The sequence below is a fragment of the Vanessa atalanta genome, chromosome W, assembly GCF_905147765.1.
Source record: "Vanessa atalanta chromosome W, ilVanAtal1.2, whole genome shotgun sequence".
Lineage (NCBI taxonomy): Eukaryota > Metazoa > Arthropoda > Insecta > Lepidoptera > Nymphalidae > Vanessa > Vanessa atalanta.
In genome coordinates this window covers 5429058-5451140 of record NC_061901.1, presented here as the reverse complement: position 1 = coordinate 5451140, position 22083 = coordinate 5429058, and the positions used below count along the sequence as shown (strand labels likewise).

At 35.7% G+C, this 22083-nt stretch overlaps 4 protein-coding genes across 4 annotated transcripts; 3 read left to right on the top strand and 1 right to left on the bottom strand.

The window, feature by feature from the left end:
- Nucleotides 1-3743: 3743 nt before the first annotated feature.
- On the top strand, nt 3744-4256 carry LOC125075582. Its single transcript, XM_047687291.1, has one exon. It carries the CDS (start codon nt 3744-3746, stop codon nt 4254-4256), a length of 513 nt encoding a protein of 170 aa, XP_047543247.1.
- A 4615-nt stretch (nt 4257-8871) lies between these two features.
- On the top strand, nt 8872-9679 carry LOC125075700. Its single transcript, XM_047687412.1, has one exon. The coding sequence runs from the start codon at nt 9003-9005 to the stop codon at nt 9657-9659; it is 657 nt and encodes a 218-aa protein (XP_047543368.1). The 5' UTR covers nt 8872-9002; the 3' UTR covers nt 9660-9679.
- A 4809-nt stretch (nt 9680-14488) lies between these two features.
- On the top strand, nt 14489-16076 carry LOC125075697. Its single transcript, XM_047687407.1, has 6 exons — nt 14489-14819; nt 14935-15044; nt 15138-15384; nt 15471-15572; nt 15662-15784; nt 15934-16076. Exons 1-6 carry the CDS (start codon nt 14748-14750, stop codon nt 16012-16014), a joined length of 735 nt encoding a protein of 244 aa, XP_047543363.1. The 5' UTR covers nt 14489-14747; the 3' UTR covers nt 16015-16076.
- A 216-nt stretch (nt 16077-16292) lies between these two features.
- LOC125075581 (putative nuclease HARBI1) lies at nt 16293-17592 on the bottom strand. The gene is made up of 3 exons (XM_047687290.1): nt 17194-17592; nt 16766-17047; nt 16293-16694 (listed from the first exon to the last, which is right to left on the bottom strand). The coding sequence occupies exons 1-3, from the start codon at nt 17488-17490 to the stop codon at nt 16293-16295; spliced, it is 981 nt and encodes a 326-aa protein (XP_047543246.1). The 5' UTR covers nt 17491-17592.
- Between the last annotated feature and the right edge of the window lie 4491 nt (nt 17593-22083).

Below are 22083 nucleotides of genomic sequence, written 5' to 3'. Positions count from 1 at the left end.
TTCCGTCGGGATGGATGATGCTAAGAATCTCAGGATGAGAAAAGGCTGCCATACAAGGGCTCTGGCTTCTTGCGAAACTCTTATTTTTAATGTCGATATTAAAGCCTTGCGCTTTATGAACTTCTAGAGGAAGTGCAGTGTACAAAATGGGATGTAAGATTAACGCTCTTAATGAGACTATTAAGAAAGCTATCCACTGTGACTTAAATAGCTTATATCAACAGAACTAAATCAAAACCGTTCAAGACAAAAGCGACTCTAAAGTTTATAGAAAAAAGGTTAGCACGGGCAGAATGCTCACCACCGCCCACAGACATTGGCGTCGTAAGAAAAAATTACCATTCTTTACATCGCCAATGCTCCGCCAACCTAGGGAACTAAGATGTTATGCCCGTTGCGTCTGTAGTAACACTCGCTCAGTGCTCACTCAACCTTCAATCAGACACACAAAAACGCTAAGTATTGCCGTTTGGAGGTAACATATGTGATGAGTTAGTGATGCCTACCCAGTAAAATATAGTACAATTCGATGGTGACCTTAAACGATGTTAGGAATTAATCGACGTCATTGAAACTGAGTCCATAAACATCAAATTCAGATTACAATACAATAAAGATGACATACAAAATATGAGAAAAGCCAAAGAGGAGCGGAACAAAAATATTGCTATATTCAATGAAATCAGTGAAAAATTATAGTTCACAAATATATATATATGTCGGAGAACATCATTTTTGTTGCCATCGTTGTCAATGGTTACGGGCTTAGTGGGCGTCATGAGGGTAAAGTGCGAACACAAAACACGTTGATTATAGTTTTCACAATATTTAATTTAGTTTCAGCACGTTTAAATCAGACAAAATCAAAGTTACACACTCAAACCGATAATTAATAATAATCAGAAAGAGAAGTTTTAACTGTTACGACCGAGCAGTGAGTTCAAAGCGCCACTTCTTAACACCACCAATAAACCAACTTCAAGGACCCAACTCGATCCATTCCCAATTTACAACTCCGCTTGTGACAACCGTCAAACTGCCTTATATAAAGATGACGCCTCGACCTCACTCAAGCCACGTGCTCTGCTCTGATTGGTCGTTACTTAAATTACGATAATAATGTTATTTAATAATCAACAAGCAACTCCATCAATGGCTTCCTCCGACATATATACCGACTAAATATAAGTAACACGAAATGCTTAACATTACTTTATAGAGAAAATAAAGTTAAGTCACTGTTATACCAATTCAATATAAACATAAACGTATCCATTAAAGGCTTGGGGAAGACGGATAATAATACTCACGTGAATTCATATGTATTTTGCCAGGGTCATCGTTAAGACTTGATCTTGAGATATGATGGTGGCGAGTGGAGATATTAACTTTATGCGAGTGTCTGGTCGGTTAATAAATAATACTCACGCACAAGTCCATATAAATATATAACATATTACACACGAGATAATCTATATACACAATACAGAAAACAAAGAACATTACACAATTTATATATACATATTTAGAAAGAACAAATAAGCACAAGCACGAATGACAAAATTAAACACGTAGATACAGATATGTATCTATATAAATTGAGCCTTAACAGCGAGTAAGCGTAATGGGGTACGGATTTTACGTCGGTAATAGATTCTCGACTGACCGAATGACCGACTGATGGACGATGCGCTCGCACAGGTAGGCGCGACCGTCGAGGGATCGAACCCAAATTAACGTCACAAGAGATAAGATATTAAATCCATTGTACTGAATGCGATCATCTGTTCCGCCGTTAATCCGATATTTAAATCGGGTGAATATAATACTTTAATTTGAATTATTTTTTATTTTAATTCGTGAATGTCTTTGTGGATGAATGTGTATGTATATACATTTTGAATGAATATGTGGCTGGACGCCAAAGAGATCATGGAATTCAGATTACAATACAATCAAGTTTAAGTACAACGAACGAGTGGGGCAGGACAAGAAAGGGGGCTTCTGAGGGCATTCGGGTGAGAGATAAGGATGCGACATATTTCATTATCAATACTTCAACTATGTATACCGCTAGAAACTCAATTCCGAGTCACACCACCCAGCGTACCCGTCCCGGTAACTGGTGCTGCTCACCAGTTTCTCTCCTCGTGGGCGGGGCAAGTGTGCAGCAGACCAATTTAATCGAAAAACTCGCCATACCGCCTGGCTAGCGTGACCCTCAAAATAAATACCGCATCAGATCGACGGCCCTCAGTCCCCAGCAGCCCGGCTATTCCCAGTTGCGGTACCGGCTTCGGTTCCGTCGGGATGGATGATGCTAAGAATCTCAGGATGAGAAAAGGCTGCCATACAAGGGCTCTGGCTTCTTGCGAAACTCGTATTTTTAATGTCGATATTAAAGCCTTGCGCTTTATGAACTTCTAGAGGAAGTGCAGTGTACAAAATGGGATGTAAGATTAACGCTCTTAATGAGACTATTAAGAAAGCTATCCACTGTGACTTAAATAGCTTATATCACCAGAACTAAATCAAAACCGTTCAAGACAAAAGCGACTCTAAAGTTTATAGAAAAAAGGTTGGCACGGGCAGAATGCTCACCACCGCCCATAGACATTGGCGTCGTAAGAAAAAATTACCATTCTTTACATCGCCAATGCTCCGCCAACCTAGGGAACTAAGATGTTATGCCCGTTGCGTCTGTAGTAACACTCGCTCAGTGCTCACTCAACCTTCAATCAGACACACAAAAACGCTAAGTATTGCCGTTTGGAGGTAACATATGTGATGAGTTAGTGATGCCTACCCAGTAAAATATAGTACAATTCGATGGTGACCTTAAACGATGTTAGGAATTAATCGACGTCATTGAAACTGAGTCCATAAACATCAAATTCAGATTACAATACAATAAAGATGACATACAAAATATGAGAAAAGCCAAAGAGGAGCGGAACAAAAATATTGCTATATTCAATGAAATCAGTGAAAAATTATAGTTCACAAATATATATATATATATATATATATATATATATATATATATATATATATATATATATATACCGACTAAATATAAGTAGCACGAAAGGCTTAACATTACTTTATAGAGAAAATAAAGTTAAGTCACTGTTATACCAATTCAATATAAACATAAACGTATCCATTAAAGGCTTGGGGAAGACGGATAATAATACTGTAGGGGTACAAATAGTGCTTAGTATATATTTTGTGTTTGGTATAAATGTTAGCGCGACACCTCTGAAAACTCACTCGCTTACCAACTGTAGCGACAAATAAACGTGTCAACTAAGAAGTCTCGCATATTATTTCTACATCCCGTAACTATCACCATATAGGATTACTCTAAAGTGGTGACCCCGGCGTGATCTACCTGTAAGGTTTTTTTTAAGTAGAAAAGGACCATGACTACACTAATAAGATCACAATCGGATGTAGTGGAGTTAGCGTCAATCACAGTAACCTCGAGAATTCCCGAATTCTGGTGCGACCAGCCGAGACTATGGTTCGTACAATGCGAGGCAGTACTCAACCCGTAAAAATTCAGTGATGAAGTAAAATTCAACCACGTGATCGCCAAATTGGGGAAGGATGTAGTGCAACAGGTGAGCGATATTCTTTTGCATCCGCCGGAGGTCAAAAAGTATGAAGCTCTCAAGGCCCGTTTATTGACCGTGTTTGAAGAATCGGAGACTCGCCAATTTTAAAAACTGTTGAGCGAGATGGAGCTGGGGGAACAAAAACCCTCACAACTTTTGAGGCGGATGAGAGACCTCGCTAGAGATAAAATTCCGGATGACACTCTCCGTATACTGTGGCAAGGACACCTTCCATCGTCAGTCCGCGCCGGACTTGCAGTCACCGAGGTTAAGGAGTTGGAAAATCTCGCCGTCATCGCCGACAAGATCGTGGAAACTTCGAAACCCATGCAGATCGCGGAAATAGCCCATGTAAAGCCCCACACGTCGACCGATACCGATCGGATAATGGCAGAAATAGCCAAACTTAGGTGCGAAGTTGCGGAATTAAAAAGAACAAGGCCAAGATTTCAACACCGTCGAGATGGCGGTCGCACACGCTCAACATCCCGAAATCGAAGTCGTGATCCTTCGTCACAAAGACCGCGGCGCACTCCGGAGAGCCCAGATTGGCTATGCTATTACCATCACCGTTTCCGCGCGAGGGCAATCAAATGTGCAGAACCTTGCGCGTGGAGAAAACACCCGGAAAACTAGAAGAGGCGCAGACACAGGCGGATCTCTGTGCTGTCTCTCCTTGTCGCCGCCTACGCATCATGGACCGCAATACAGGTTTATATTTTTTAATTGATACTGGCGCTAATGTTTCCGTTTTACCAGTAACAAAATTAGATAAAACCCGCAAGTGTAGTGACTATGCGTTATTCGCCGCAAACGGGACACAAATTAAAACGTAAGGAGTGAGATCGCTTATATTAAATTTTAATTTACGCCGACCTTATCGATGGGATTTCGTAATTGCAGACGTCAAACAACCAATATTAGGAGCCGATTTTTTAAGCCACCACAAACTTCTTGTTGACGTCAATTCACGAAAACTCATCGATCAGGTTACCGACTTAAATATAATAACGGCTATTGTAAACAATAATGAACCTTCTGTACTTTCTGTTAGCATAAATCAGCCGTATCATAACCTTTTATCGCAGTTTCCGAGTATCACTAAACCTGTAACATTCACGGACCAATTCACGGACCCTACCAACTACAGTACAGCACTGTATCGAAACTACGGGACCACCGGTGTTCGCTCGTGCGAGACCGCTGCCACCCGCTAGATACAAACGCGTTAAGGAGGAATTTCAAAAAATGATGGAATTGGGTACCTGTCTTCCTTAAAAAAGTTCGTGGTCTAGTCCTTTACATGTAGTACAAAAAAAGAATGGTGACATTAGACCATGCGGAGACTATCGCCGCCTTAATGCGATTACGAAACCCGATAGATACCCGAACCCACGTTTGCAAGATTTTACCTACTTGTTAGCCGGGAAGAACATTTTTTCGAAAATCGACATAAATAGAGCATATCATTATATCGAGACCGCACCAAGTGATATTGAAAAAACTGCAATAGTGACACCTTTCGGACTCTTTGAATTTCCTAGAATGACCTTTGGGTTGCGAAATGCAGCTCAGTCATTTCAACGCTTTATGGACACTGTTTTTCAGGGATTAGATTTCGTTTTCAATTATATCGATGACGCGCTTATTGTAAGTAAAAATGAAACCCAACACCTAGAGCATTTAAAGATCATATTTCAACGATTAAGTAAGTACGGCATAACAATAAATTTGTCTAAATGTGTTTTCGGACACTCTTCCTTAGAATATTTAGGATATCATGTTTCATCACAGGGTAATCGCCCGACCGAAGACAAGGTCCAGGCTATCATCAACTACCCGAAGCCAGATACAGTCGAAAAACTTCGACGATTATTAGGTATGGTCAATTTTTATCGTTTACACTTGCCAAACGCAGCGTCCTATCAATCTTTATTAAATCAGTACCTTGGCAGTTCTAAAAAGAAAGATAAAAGTGCAATTCAGTGGTCAAAAGAGGCAAGTGAAGCCTTTGAACAATGTAAGTTAGGTCTAAAAACGGCCGCTACGTTGTCTCATCCGAGAACAGACACGACTCTCGCTTTGATGACGGATGCATCTGATACGTGTTTAGGTGCAGTTTTACAACAGCAGGTAAATGGAATTTGGGAACCATTAGGCTACTTTTCTAAAAAGCTAACCGTTGCCCAGCAAAAATATTCTACTTACGATCGCGAATTATTAGCTATTTATATGGCAATTAAACACTTTCGTAAAATATTCGAGGGACACCGGATCACCGTGTATACTGATCATAAACCATTAACATACGCATTTTCGAAATTAGGAAAAGATTCTGACGAGACACCCCGTAGAATTAGGCATTTAATGTACATTAGTGAATTCACCACAGACATACATCATATTAGTAGGCATAGTAACGAAGTAGCTGATTCATTGTCACGTGTTGACACAATTTATTGTCCCACGACGCTCGACTTTGACAAAATTGCGGAATTGCAAGAAACCGATACTTACTTACATTCCAATGCAACCTTTAACAATTTTAAGAAATTATTTATACCTAACAGTAATAAACCGATATATTGCGACGTATCCACAGAGAATGCGAGACCTTATATACCAAAAGCATTTAGGCGGATAGCATTTCATAGTGTGCATGACCTTAGTCATCCAGGTATTCGAGCCACTCGTAAATTAGTCTGTAAAAAATATTTTTGGCCTAATATGAATAGCGACATTAACAAATGGTCAAAGTCTTGTTTAAATTGTCAACGAGCGAAAGTAAATAGTCATACATTTTCAAATTTAAATCAATTTCCACATGCTAATCGTTTTGAGCACATACATATTGATTTAATCCAGTTACCGATTTCGCAAGAGGGATATAGATATTGTTTGACGATCGTAGATAGTTGTACGCGTTGGCCGGAGGCTTATCCTTTACGAGATATTAACGCAGAGACAGTCGCGAAAGAGTTATATATCAATTGGATCTGTCGTTACGGATGTCCAGTGAAATTGACAACCGACCAAGGTCGTCAATTTGAAAGTTCACTCTTTCAACAACTTTTGAAATTATTAGGTGTTAACAGGATACGCACCACGGCTTACCATACTCAGGCTAACGGAGCTGTCGAGCGCTGGCACAGAACCTTGAAAGCAGCGCTCATGTCACGTTTGAACAGTAAGTCATGGGTAGAGGAATTACCTACCGTTTTATTAGGTCTCAGAGCAGCAGTTCGCAGTGACAGCGGAGTATCAGCAGCTGAACTTACCTTTGGCCGTACGTTACGTCTTCCAGGAGATTTCTGCGACCAGACCCAGGTGAGTATTTCAGAGCCTCATACATTAGTAAATAATATACAAAAGTACATAAAACAGCTAAGACCAATACCAGAACCACATGGTAACTCTCGCGCGTTTTTCGTACATAGTGAGGTAGCAAATTGCGATTTCGTTTTTGTCAGAGATGATACGGTACGCAGACCTTTAAAACGCCCTTACGACGGTCCATATCGCGTTTGATGGGATAGGGCGAAAATAAGTGAAGATCATATTAGTATACTGCGATTTATTTAATAATCCAGACAGCACATGACATGGTGACAACAGTTGACACAAGAGAGAGAATCATAGTGTAATACGACCGAACAGAAAAGTCAATAAAGTGACATAGACACTGGCTCCAACTAGTGAGCCACGTAGACAACTACGACAATTTATATTGATTGGTTTATACTAGTTCTAACACCTGCCCTTAAACTAAACAATATGTAATCCAAGATTTATTACACAATTAAAATGTTTATCTTTACTTAAGCATTTAGTTAGGACATCAGCTGGCATATTTTCAGTAGATAAGTATTTTAAAATTACAATTTTATCATCAACAATTTGTCGTACAAAGTGATGTTTTATATCAATGTGTTTACTACGGCTATGATTAACATAACTTTTACAAATGTTCTGCGCTGACTGACTATCATTGAACAAAGTTACTGATATATGTTTACCTAAGCATTCATAAAGAAAACTTCTAAGAAATTTAGCCTCCTTTGCTCCTTCACATAAAGCCATGTATTCGGCTTCGGTGCTTGATAGGGCCACAGTTCTTTGTTTTCGGCTTTCCCATGACACTGTTGAATTTCCTAATTTAAATACATAACCAGTATACGAGCGACGATCTAGCTTATTAGACCCCTAATCTGCATCTACATATCCTGTAATACTTAATGAGGATTTTTCATATACTATGTTATAATTAATAGTTCCTTTTAGATATCGCAATACACGTTTGGCTGCTTTCCAGTGTGCATCAGAATGACAGTTATTAAATTGGCTGAGAAAACTTGCTGCATGCATAATATCTGGTCTAGTACAAATGGCTATGTACTATCCCCGCAAGTTGATATTGCGATTGGCGGCCATTTTGGTGACGTCGTCGACGCGCACCGTCAGTACCGTTCGCAGGGCCAGCCCGCGCTTACGTGCATCGAGTACTTGTTACCTATAGCTTTTTGTTTTTGTTATCCTGTTTTATTGTTAAGTTTTGTTGTTTAGTTTTGTTACCTGTTACCCGTTAAAATGAGTAAGAAATTAATTAACAGTCGTGCTCGTGAAATGATAATTAAAGTGGACAATTATTTTGTAAAAGAGAAAGAGGACTCTAAGTTAGTTATCCAAAATATAAACCGTGCCTTAAAAAGTGCTTCGGACACCACTGAGGACATTTTAATGTCGAAGCAACTAGTAATAGACATTTTGAATATTTTACAAAATTCTACCAAAGTCACGGAACGGGTGGCTTGTGCCACAGGCGTTGCAAAAAATACTGTGACGAAATTACGACGAGAGCATGAGTCAGCAACAGCAAGTGGCAGCAAAATGAGAACTCCTACCAAAGCAAAAAGGCAAAGGAAGGAATATTTCGACGGATTTTCACTAACAGCATTAAGAAATATCATTCATTCAATGTATACGGTGAGAAAAGAAATTCCTACAATGCGCAAAATCTTGGCGGCTGCAAAAGTAGACCTTAATTATACTGGTAGTGAAACTACATTAAGAAAAATAATTAAAAGTGATTTAGGCTACCAATTTAAAAGATGTTATCAAAAAAGACTGGCTCTAATTGAAAGACCCCAAATACAAGCGTGGAGGGCTAAATATTTACGCCGTATGAAACAAAACGACTCGCTTGGTGCTAACAAAAGACCCGTTATTTAACTCGACGAAACGTGGATACACGCGCACTACACAGTAAAAAAATGTTGGCAAACAGCAACCGATGTTGGAGTGAGACGGAACGACAGCCCCGGCCGCCGATGGATAATAGTTCACGCGGGAAGCGAAACTGGCTTTGTTGACAATGCCCTTTTAATGTTTAAGGCAGACACCAAAACGGGGGATTATCACGACCAAATGAATGCGGAGAATTTTACAAAGTGGCTTATAGAAAAATTACTACCCAATATACCCCGCAACTCCATAATTGTGATGGACAACGCCCCTTATCACAGTAAGGAAGAGAATAAGCCACCAAACATGAATAATAGAAAACAGGTGATGGTTGAGTGGCTACAAGCTAACAACATCGAATTTCCCAGCGAGAGTACAAAACCAGAACTATATTTATTAATTAAACAGCACAAACCGCCAAAAAATTATAAAATCGACAAGTTATTAGCTGACAATGGCCATGAGGTCGTTAGATTGCCGCCGTACAACTGCGACCTCAACCCTATTGAGTACATCTGGAACCTAGTCAAAATGAGGGTGTCAGAAAAGAATGTGGAGCAGTTAGAGAGTCGAATTGAATCTCTGACGTTGGAGGCGTTGGCATCAATAACTCCAGGTGACTGGCGTAAGGAAGTAAACCACGTGAAAAGACTCGAAGAGGAATATTGGCAGAAAGATAGAATAACTGATGAGTTAATTATCATAAATACGGCAGACGACAGTGAATCTGAAACAACTGATACAGAAAGTAGTTCTGATTCGGAAGACAATATGAGTGGGATTGAAAAAATAGGCTAATATTTTAAATAAACATACACTTTTTACATACCAACCTGGTTTTATTTATAATTATTTACCACATAACCCACACATTAATTAACTGCAATTTTGCAGTCGGAATGCAGTCTGTCTGTCTAGAGCCTTACAAATAAACCCATAACCCTAGCTTATTTACTTTTTATTAATTTTTTTTTTTGCTATCTGTACTTTTTTGCGACGGATGACGTCACGCAGCTGTTATTGTGACAAGGTTCCATCGCAATATCAACTTGCGGGGCTTATACATAATACATCCCACTAGACTTCTATACTTGGAATCCATATCAGTTTGGTCTCCTTTCTCAAGCTTCATGCCACATTCCAGAGGTGTACTTACAGGCTTACAATCAATCATATTAAACTGATCTAATACCTTCTGTATATAGTTTTTCTGATCTAATGTAGTTTGATTTAGTTTTTGATTTAATCTCATTCCTAATACATGTGTAGCTCGGCCAAGATCTTTTGTTTCAAACCTCTTCATCAGCTTCTCCTTGAGTGCTTTCTTTTCTGGTGTATCTTTACTTATAATTAAAATGTCATCAACATACAATGCTAATATAATAATATTTCCTGAGTTGTCTGATTTAATGTAAACACAAGGTTCACTCAGTGTTTTTCTAAACTGAAGATCTGTCAAGGCATTATCTATCTTGTCATACCATGCCTTTGAGGGTTGCTTAAGCCCATATATAGCCTTATGAAGTTTAAATACATGGTTTTCTTTACCATTTATCTTGTATCCATTAGGCTGCTCCATATAAACAGTCTCTTGCAAATCACCGTTTAAGAATGCTGTCTTTACATCCATGTGATCAATGTGTAAGTTTAGATTTACCGCCAGGAAAATCAATGTACATATAGTAGAATATCGTACCACAGGTGAGTAGGTTTCTTTGTAGTCAATCCCGTATTGCTGAGTATAACCTTTAGCTACAAGGCGTGCTTTATACCGAAGTAACTGACCTTCTGGTCCTAGTTTCTTCTTAAAAACCCACTTACAGCGCACAGCCTTCTTTCCTTCAGGCAGTAATGTCAAACTCCAAGCCCCATTTTTCTCAAATGATTTATATTCATCTTCAATAGCTTCTCTCCAGTGTTCCTTTTCAGGTCCCGATAATGCTTCCTCAATTGTCTGTGGTTCTCCATCATAAGGTGTTGCTTTCATTGCAATTGCAGTATTCACACTTTCATCAATATCTTCATAAGAGCTAGAATTTTGATCTTGAGTCATGTCTGGATACCATGTGACATCATTGGGGTCATTCACGGCACTGGAGTCAGAAACAGTTGAATTAGTTGTAATTGAGTCATATAACTCTCCAATAGGCAAGGGATTGACATCATTGTCATCATTTGTTCTCACAACATTTTCTATTTCATTATTAAAATTTATATGACAATCAGTAGTAGTATTATTCTGATTTAATTTTAAGTCTTTATACATCATTCCTTCTAAGAAGCACACATCTCTAGATTTAATACATTTGGAAGGACTTTGAGGATCAATTAGTCTGTATCCTTTTGACTCATTACAATCATCATCATCTAGTTTCTTACGCCTCTCATCGGGGATCATTGCATAAGCAACACAGCCAAATATTCTCAAATTTGATAAATTAACTTTACAACCAGACCATTTTTCTTCTGGTGTGGTTCCTCTTACCGCTTTACTTGGTGATTTATTCTTGATAAAAATTGCTGTATTCAAGGCCTCTGCCCAGAACCTTTGGTCCATATCTGCATCTTGTAGCATACATCGTCCGGCCTCCATAATTGTGCGATTTGCCCTTTCCGCAGCTCCATTCTGTTGTGGAGAGTAGGGTACAGTCGTCTGGTGCACGATGCCATGCTCTTGAAGGAATGTCTGGAAATGTTTATTTACATATTCACAATCATTATCCGTTCTTATCATCTTTATTTTCAAATTAGTTTGATTTTCTACAAAACTCTTAAAGATCTTGAATACAGACAGAACTTTGTCTTTGCTTTTAATAAAATAACCAAATGTCATCCTAGTGTAGTCATCTATAAATGTTAATAGATACTTGGCACCACTAAATGAAGAAACTGACATAGGCCCATATAAATCAGAATGTATGAGACCTAATTTCTCAGTGGCTCGACTAAAGGATTGTTTTGGGAATGGTATTCTGCTCTGCTTCCCTTTAATACATGCTGCACAAGGATTACTTTTACTATAAGTGTAATTAATCCCACTTGCCATACCTTGTTTCAGTAAATCCATACTCCGTCTGTTCAGGTGTCCGAGTCTCCGATGCCAAATCTCTTGTGATTGATTCGCTTCACACAAATTCACAGCTTCTGTACGTTTTTCATCCACATACTGCATCTGGGGCTCCACCAAAGCTCCTGGTTGACATGTTGCAGCTAGCTCATGACTATTTATTGATTGTTGACTCACTGTGTCCAGTTCATAGACACCATTTACCTTTGTAGCACTTGCAATTGGCACTTTTCCATAATAAACATTACATTTTTCAGTGTCAAAATGAACTTCAAATCCCTTAGAAGCCATTTTGCTTACGGAAATAAGGTTTGTTGATAGTCCTGGCACAAAAATAACCTCATTTAATTTTGTAACATGAGTTTGTCCTTTCAACAATAATTCCACCTCACCATGACCTTCACTATGCATTTTCTGATTATTAGCAACTGTAACTAACCGCGGAGTGTTCACAACATAGTTTTTCAATAGATTTTTGTTATTTGTCATATGACAAGTAGCGCCGGAGTCGACATACCAGGCATTCGAGTCAATGTTCACAGCTAATGCTGTCAATAATGTTCCGTTCCACGCTTTCTCATATTTTTCACTTTCACCCCGTTTATTATTATTATTATTGTTAGTTTTAGTTGGACAGTTTTTAGCGAAATGATTTGGTTTCTTGCAAATGAAGCATTTTGGATGTTTGTTGAAACCTTTTGTAGAGGATTTCTTTGTGAACATCGCACCTTCACTCTTGTCGAAGTCTCTGCGTAAATTTTCTTGTAATAATTTACTTTTCACTGTTTCACTGCACAATTTAATGTTCGAATTTTCTAAAGCCATGATAAGCGGATCATAGTCAGGAGGTAAACCGCTTAGCATTAACACTGACAGGAAATCATCTTCTAATGGAGCGTTTATGTCTCGTAATTGTTGATCCAAGTCCGTGATTCTCAAGATATACGCTTCCATGTCATTAAATTGTTCTAATTTTAATCCAAATAACGTGCGTAAAAGTCCAATACGACTTCATAGGCTGTCTTTAGGTTGTTCCATGCCTCGTAACCAGTGGCAGCATTTCTAACGTGGGAAAAAGACGATGGTTGAACCATCAAACATATCTTTGCGAGTGCTCGTAGTTGTTTGCGGTTGTCATTGACCATGGGAACACCCAGTGCAGATTCTTCGATACAATCCCATAAATCTTCATGGACTAAATACATCCGCATCATAAACTTCCAGTTTCCGTAGTTAGATATTCCACTAAGCTTCTCGAAAGTGACTGTAATTCCGGAACTTGTTGCTGTTGAAGATGATGGCGCCGGCACTGACACCGCGTGCTTACGCGACATCGTTTTCCTTTTTTTTTAATTTTTATTTTTAAATGTTTACGCACACTTATTTATCGCGTATCCTGGGCCCATAACCTGATGGGATTGGGCGAAAATAAGTGAAGATCATATTAGTATACTGCGATTTATTTAATAATCCAGACAGCACATGACATGGTGACAACAGTTGACACAAGAGAGAATCATAGTGTAATACGACCGAACAGAAAAGTCAATAAAGTGACATAGACACTGGCTCCAACTAGTGAGCCACGTAGACAACTACGACAATTTATATTGATTGGTTTATACTAGTTCTAACAGCGTTTTACACAAGGGGTCCAAGGTCTACACTATTCAGTTGCCCGATAGAAAAGCTAATATATCTATCGATAGATTAAAGCCTGCATACGTTTTGAAGGAAACGTCTGATGATAACGCTAGTACAGAGAGTTCAAGTATGGTAACTATTGCGCAAACGAGAATTGAACCCGTTAGCAATATGTATCATACCACACGTTCGGGCAGCGTGATAAAACCGCCGGTTAGGTTTTTACAATAAGTTTGTGTACAGTGCAAGCGAATGTTATGCTAGGCGATACGATAAAGCTCTAATAAACATTTATCGCCATTAGTATAGCACTGAACTGAGTAGCATAGCCTCGCATAGCATTCACTAGACTATAAGTTTACGTATAAATTAACTAGGTTAAGACATATGCATTTTTTTTTTCAAATATATACAACTATCAGTTTTATTTTTTTACACAATTTTGTAGAATTTTGTTCATTTCTATTGTGAAGATTTCTTTAACTTGTAATAAAATGGGAAAATCATACAGTAAACAAGAGGAAATGGTAATTGCGCAAAATGGCGCGAATGGCGCCAGTTCCAGTGCAATCGAGCAAAAGATCGAAACATATTCAATTATTTTTATAACTGTGATTATAATAATCTTGTGTTTCGGATTCTACATAACTGTGACAAGATGTAAAAAGGGTATTAAGAAGTGGACACGTAAAGAAGTAATATTTGCTATATCATCAAATCAGGTCGACAAAATTGGTCAACAACCACCTGCAGTGCAATACGCATAGAAACGTTGGTATAGCGCGTGCCTACTTATCTTTTTACGGCCTTACTTATAAAAATCAACTAATCAACATCTTAGAGACTAATTAACTAATCACTTATTAACTTCTTAATTAGTAATTAACTACTTCTTACTTAAAAACGTTGTTTAAGGTTTACTTAGTTAATGAACGGTTAATTAACGGGATTTTTATTTTACTCTACCAACACTGACCAATTAGTCATGTTGCACTGCCAAAATGCCGTCACCCAAGGCAAAAATTAAAAATACGAAATGTCAAACTGAAGTCATTTCACTATTTTTGCTGTCAAACCGGCGTGCGTGGTAATTTAATCGAGTGTAACTTGTTTTGAATTGTTTCAATCGTTCGACAACAGTATTTCTCTTCCTCACTCGACTATTGTTTATTAAAATGGAACATCAAATAGAAACGAAGCCCACTAAGAAAAGGGCCCGCTCTTCGAACTGGGACGAAGAAGAAAAGGTATTTTCATATTTTTACTTTTATATGTATTTTCACGTGCTATATTGGTGTTGTTATTCATCTTTCTATTCAGACCGTTTACGATTGATGTTTTAATCTTGTTACTTTCTTGCAGAGACTATTAAGACAACTTATAATTGAAAAAATTTATATTATAGAGAAGAAAGACTGCTCTACAAATACGCATGCACAAAAGAAAGCGGCTTGGCAAGAGATACTGTCTAGGTAACAATAAATTTATAACATCGTGCACTTATAATTAGGAAATAATATTAACTAGGCATGTATAAAATTAATGAAATTAACCTTTTTTTACAGTTTTAACAGTCTGAACAATAAACAACGAGACCTGACTCAGTTGATAACCCAGTGGCGAAATACAAAAGGTCAAGTAAAAAGTAGGAAGTCGGAATATCGACGCGCTAGGCTGATGACAGGAGGAGGGCCTCCACCACCAAGCCCCCCACCTGAAGACCTTGAAATCATTCAGTCTATACCAAATGAGTTTGTGGTGGACAGCAATGCATTTGACAGCGACAGTGCATTTATGAAAACAATAAAACAGGTATGTATTGTTTAAAATTGGTTACTCATCTATGTTAAATAATTGATAATTAATATTAAATATTTTAAAACATATTTTTATTGCAGTCGCACACAGCTGAAATTAAAAACATACATCAGCCAGAATTAGAAGTGCCACCAATACTATCCTCAGTTAATGTTATTTTAGATTCTGAGAAATCAATTGAGGTATTGTATACAATTATTGATTTTCACTTGATGAACTTTTTTTTATAAAATTATTTGTTCATGCTCATATGCTTTTTTTTCATTTGCAGTTAGTAAATCCTGAAGCAGAAATACAAATCACACCACTCGCTTCAACATCAGAAACTGTTCTGAGAAATAAAAACAATATAAAAAGGAAACTTTATAAACCCTCAAAAAAACAAACTAAAATGGTAAGCCAATTTAGTCACAGTACTTTATTTAGTAGTTAGTTACATCAGAAAGTTTGATAAATTTGTTCAAGAATGAGCAATGAAGTTAATATTTGTTACTTTGTTTGACTTGGTATATATATTTATGCCAGATGTTTGTTTTGTTACAGGATGATTATGAACACCAATTATTTTTATTAACAAAAAAAAGCAAAGGAAAACAAAGAGCTACAAGAGGAAGAAATACATAAAAAAAGGAAGGAAATTTTGGAGTTGGAACGGCAATATTGGGAAAAAAAGTTAAAGATGCTGGATTGAAACTGTTTTTTTTATTAAATATGTTTTATTTTATTAAAAGTAATTTTCAATAAAAATATTTCTGGTAATATTTGTTAAATTATTAGAGCCCTGTTCAATGTCCTCAATGTCTTCATCACTGTCTCTATAAGTTGGATCTGAAAAAAGGTTCCTAATTATAGAACATGTTTAAGTCAAGGTAACAGAATTTAAGTTATTTTATAATTTTATATTATGGCATACCATAATCTAACAACTCTTTAAATTCTATTGCTAAATTATGCAATACTGCACATGCTACAATTGTAGTTTTGATTGTACTGTAAGATCCTCTCATAACTTCAAGAAGTATTCGAAATCGTTGTTTTAACACACCAAAACATCTTTCTATAACATTTCTTGTGCGAATGTGGCTATAGTTGTATTGCTGTTCTGATTCAGTTCTTGGCCTTAAAACTGGGGTGAGTAAGTGAGGAGTACAAGAGTAACCACTGTCTCCTATGAGTTTTCCCTTAAATTCATTATCTTGGAATCTCCTTTTTATGGAACTCTCACGCCAGATTCTTGCATCATGAGTGCTGCCTCTCCAGTGGCAAACAATATCGCAAATCTTTAAATCTGCATTGCAGACAACCTGTAAATTAATGTTACTTTCACCTTTACCAATATGTAAAAGAAACTATGTTTTATTGAATGACTACTTACTTGAGTGTTTATTGAATAGTGACCTTTCCGGTTCACATAGTACTGACCAGCATCTCCTGAAACTTTTCTTATTTTAATATGAGTGCAATCTATTGCTCCAATAATATGTGGAAATCCACAAATCGATTGAAATTTTGTAATGGTTTCTGTCTCTTCTCTTAAATTTAAAGGCATTTTGATATAAATGGAACTTTTTGAAGCCAATGCTATAGCAACTCTTTTACACATTTTTGATAATGTCTGCTGGCTCATACCATGGAGTTCGGCACAGTCTTCTTGAATCTGAAAAAAAACAAATCATGTTAGCAATTCTCTAGATAGTTTTAGAGGTGCCTACCTAATATCCGATATATAATATCAACTGTCTGCCTGAATTAATTAATAACAATAATGGACAAGACAAGACAATATGTATGGTCAGTAGTTACCTCGTGTCGGCCCCAGTATCTGATAACTGCCATTACTTGCAACTCCACAGATATACTGCCACCCCGGTTATCCATGGATAAATCATTTCTCAAAATATTAATAATTTTTTCCATATTTTCTTTGCTGAATCTGTAGCGTTTTTTAAAGTCTTCTTCACTCAATTCTTCCATTGGATTCGCTCTTGTATTGTACACTTTTCGTTTCCTATTTCTCCCTATACCGTTCCTGAAATTCCTTATATCTTCTATGTCTTCTCGGAATGTGTGCAACACATCATCATTTTCAAAAATATCCATTTTAATTCACAAACAGTAAAATGCACTTTGTAATTATTAAATAAAAGAGGTTAAATGGCCGCACGGAACGTAATCCTATCCGTACCGCACGTCACGCTGTCGTCAGCTGTTATCTTTTTCAAATTTCGTCCGCCATGTTGGTAATTAGGGCTTTAAACAAGGGTGCGACGCTACTTAACTTCACAGCTATTTAAGACGTCGCTAAGACGTTGGTTAGCGTTAATTACCGTTTTTAAGTGAACCTATTTTTTAATAGACTGTTTAACAGTGTCTTAATTTTAATCAACGTTTATAAGTAAGGCCGTTAATGTTTAGACCTACCACTGCAGGCCACGTGCAATTGTTCCCAGTGAAAGTTGATATGACAATTATTGTATTTCTATTTATATTTTTTTTGTTTGTTACATTGTATTTTTTTTTTAAAAAAAAGGGGGGAATATTGTAGGGGTACAAATAGTGCTTAGTATATATTTTGTGTTTGGTATAAATGTTAGCGCGACACCTCTGAAAACTCACTCGCTTACCAACTGTAGCGACAAATAAACGTGTCAACTAAGAAGTCTCGCATATTATTTCTACATCCCGTAACTATCACCATAAAGGATTACTCTAAAATACTCACGTGAATTCATATGTATTTTGCCAGGGTCATCGTTAAGACTTGATCTTGAGATATGATGGTGGCGAGTGGAGATATTAACTTTATGCGAGTGTCTGGTCGGTTAATAAATAATACTCACGCACAAGTCCATATAAATATATAACATATTACACACGAGATAATCTATATACACAATACAGAAAACAAAGAACATTACACAATTTATATATACATATTTAGAAAGAACAAATAAGCACAAGCACGAATGACAAAATTAAACACGTAGATACAGATATGTATCTATATAAATTGAGCCTTAACAGCGAGTAAGCGTAATGGGGCACGGATTTTACGTCGGTAATAGATTCTCGACTGACCGAATGACCGACTGATGGACGATGCGCTCGCACAGGTAGGCGCGACCAGGAGGATGAAACTGTCATATAATTAACGATTAAGAAAATAATGTATAGAAAATGCTGCCACCTAGCGAACAAGGAACAATAACTTTGACACTATTTTTCTTTATAACTTCATAGATGGCGTAAGTAGCTCACAAATTGGTTTGACGTTAAGACTGATATTTTTTTAAATATCGGTTTTCAATATATCGATATTTTGAACTATATCTATATTGGAGCACGATAAATCGAAAAAATATGTTGATATTTCGGTAATTTGTTTAGAAAAAAATAGCTGTACTATGTGTGCGTGTGTGTGTGCCTTTTCCCTTCGGTAAAGATTAAAGATCATTCTTTAATCTTACACAAATATTTTTTGCTTTATAGGAAAAAATATTTGTGTAGCATAAAAATAGTTTTAAGATAAAAAGTAAATAATTAAACTAAGGTACAAGAGGAAATAAAGTGAAACACGGTAAATTAAATGTAAGATCATTAAATATATTCAAGTCAAACACCACCGATATCGACGTTATAATCTCGAACTATCGATATATCGTTTAAAAATTGTTTAGTAATAAATATCGATATTTCGATATATCGATATTTGATCAACAGGCCCATTTGACATTTGAATTAAATTTTAAATTATTCCCGTTGCTCATTTGCCGTGGTTTACTGTTGTTCTTGTGCTGTACATTCTTTTTCATATATATCATTGACTATTATTTCCACGCTTTTGACGATCGACCCCGGCTCTTCTCAATTGGATTTTGTTTTCTGCGACTACGATCGACCCCGGCTCTTATTTGGATTTTGATTGCAAACTACGAATTTGGATAAGTTGAAAAAATGCCACGAAAATCGGCTATTAAGTGTTATTTTCGGTGTGCGACTAAAGGGACGATACTTATTTGGTAAAATCTATAAAAATATTATTTGTCATATGTATATACAATTAATTACTACTCTTGTTACATCAATTTCAACCGTGACCGTTTATTGACTTCTAATAAAAACATTTCAGGTCCTTTTCATCAATTTCCTAAACCTGAATACCCAAATTTGGAGAAATTCAATCAATGGAAAAATATATTAAATGAAGACATGAAGCAAATGGAAGATTCTTACATTTATAACAATATAAGAATATGTGATCGTCATTTTGAAAAGTTTTACCGTTCTTCAAGTAAACGACTCACTCAAAATGCTGTACCAACTCTATACTTAAGTAAGTATCTAAAGTAAGCAACTTCCCAAGTAGTTATAAGCACACAATACATACTACTAATTTAAAAAACTATAAATAATCAATTATATTTTATAACTATAGATAATATTTTACATTATTATTATTTTACTTTAGAAATTGGTGCTCATAATTAAAAATGAAAAACAAAAAAGTTAAATTAAATTGAATATAATGAAATAGGTGTACAAGTCATCTAAACATATTTATATACTTACATGTGGTTTGATATATTTGTTATCGAAATAAAGGAAAGTGCCTACAAACAGTATCGCAAACCTTTGTCACTTCTTTACATAGGTAAAACAAAGTGTTCTGAATATGCAGAGATTATAATTTCACTGGATAAACTACAAACCAAAAAAAGTTGTTATTTGGTTTACATCCTTATAAGATTGATCCAATTTCATGATGTTGGTATTTTTAAATCAATTTCAAATAATTGTCATATGCATTTGTTATATATTCATTGTTTTAAAGCCCTCAAATTGTAAATTTAATTATTAGTATATAGTAAGTAACAGATTTTACATAAATTTTACATAAAGTAAATAAAACATTTTTGACCAATTATAGTTACTAAGTTCTGAAGTTTTAGCAATATCAGTTTAGTTTTATAAATATCTTCTCTATAAAATAAATATGACACAATGTCTTGTAGCGATTATATAATGATTATATATAGTAAATATATATTTTTTTAATAATTATTTCTTATCACCCCGTAATAAGCTCTTACCACTGAACATAATACACCGATTAATCACAGTTAGCTATGTAGCCATCCATTTAAGAAAGCTATTTCAAAATACAACCCCCTAAATAAAAAAGTGGTAAATTTTTATACTTTTGTATGTAATATAAAAATGGAAGTGTTTAATTCAGTAAAAATTACCCGTCTATTCACATTCAATCAGAAACTCTAAAAGAAACGAGGAAGGAAGATACAATCAAGACAATATGTTATCATTCAATTTTAAGATTTTTCATTTAACTTTTAATATATTTATTTGTATTAAAAAACTTTATGTTAATTAGCAGCATCAACTTCTGAGACTGCACACTCATCACATGCTGTTGAAACTGAAAAATGCGTTGATACACAAAAGGAAGACAATGACACATCTTGTAGTCACCACTTGGATTTAAATATGAATCAAGTTCAGCTTCAAAGGAGTTTTCCTAATTCCTCTAAATTATTTCCTAAACGTAAGTTATGGGTATATAACTAAGCTTAAAATTAAATATGATTGCTATATTTACTTTTAAATTATAAAACAGCATAAAGCATTTTAAATACAATATAAAGTTGAACCATAGATTCACTAGATTTGCAAGTATCGAGATTTATTTCATAGTTTTCTCAGCAAATATTGATGGTAGGTTTTGTTAGTAGTCATTTATGAATTAAATTTGCAATATATTAAAAATTTTATTCAATAATTATGTCTGTATGTAATTTGTACACAACCACAAATATGTATATTGTTAGTCTTTTAATAAACATTGATCCTGGTTTTACATAACCCGATTCCTGTTTAAGTAAATACAAATATAATCAGATGAGTGATCATCATCCACATTTAAACCTAAGATGTTCAAAAATGTCTTCTCGTCTTTTACTTGATTATCTGAAATCCCTTATGACAACAATTAGAGATACTACTGTATAGATAATTAAACATAACTAACTATATCAATATTTATAAAACATGCTATTTATTGTTTAATTTGTTTTGATAAATATAGATTTTTAATTACTAGATAATGCAATGTCATATCAATAGTGTGTTATTAGATGAAATAACAAAAACAATTATATATTTTATTATCATGTTACAATAAAACAAATACTTTATTTATTTCAGTTAAAACTCGAACACAAAACTGTTTGAAAGAGTTAAAGCTGTTAAAAGCTTGACTTCTGAAATTGAAGGAAAAATGTAAGACCCAAAAGAAACTTATTCTTCAGGCAAAAAGACTGTCACAGAATAAGGCATTTTTAAAAGCCATAGAAAATCTTCCAGAACCAGTAAGAATTTTTACAAATTTACAATTGAAAAAATCATCTATTTTGCCAAGAGGTAGAAGATTTACTACACAGGAGAAGATACTATGCTTGACTATATATAAACAAAGTCAAAAGGCTTATAATATATTACAAAAACTATTTTGTTTGCCATCTAAAAGAACCATGCAGAAAGTTTTAAGCTGTATATCCCTTACCCCAGGTGTAAATGACATCATTATTGAACATATAAAAAAAGCAGTCATTAAGTTAAGTAATGAAAAAAAACTGTCTACTTTAATATTTGATGAGGTGGCATTATCACCGGGCTTAT

Coding starts and splice junctions, on each gene's coding strand:
- LOC125075581 (XM_047687290.1), bottom strand. CDS start 17,490: ATGGATATTTTTGAAAATGATGATGTGTTGCACACATTCCGAGAAGAC. Junction 17,048..17,193: donor GATACTGGGGCCGACACGAG/GTAACTACTGAC, acceptor GTTTTTTTTCAG/ATTCAAGAAGACTGTGCCGA. Junction 16,695..16,765: donor ACTATTCAATAAACACTCAA/GTAAGTAGTCAT, acceptor ATTAATTTACAG/GTTGTCTGCAATGCAGATTT.
- LOC125075697 (XM_047687407.1), top strand. CDS start 14,748: ATGGAACATCAAATAGAAACGAAGCCCACTAAGAAAAGGGCCCGCTCT. Junction 14,820..14,934: donor ACTGGGACGAAGAAGAAAAG/GTATTTTCATAT, acceptor ACTTTCTTGCAG/AGACTATTAAGACAACTTAT. Junction 15,385..15,470: donor TTATGAAAACAATAAAACAG/GTATGTATTGTT, acceptor TTTTTATTGCAG/TCGCACACAGCTGAAATTAA.
- LOC125075700 (XM_047687412.1), top strand. CDS start 9,003: ATGTTTAAGGCAGACACCAAAACGGGGGATTATCACGACCAAATGAAT.
- LOC125075582 (XM_047687291.1), top strand. CDS start 3,744: ATGGAGCTGGGGGAACAAAAACCCTCACAACTTTTGAGGCGGATGAGA.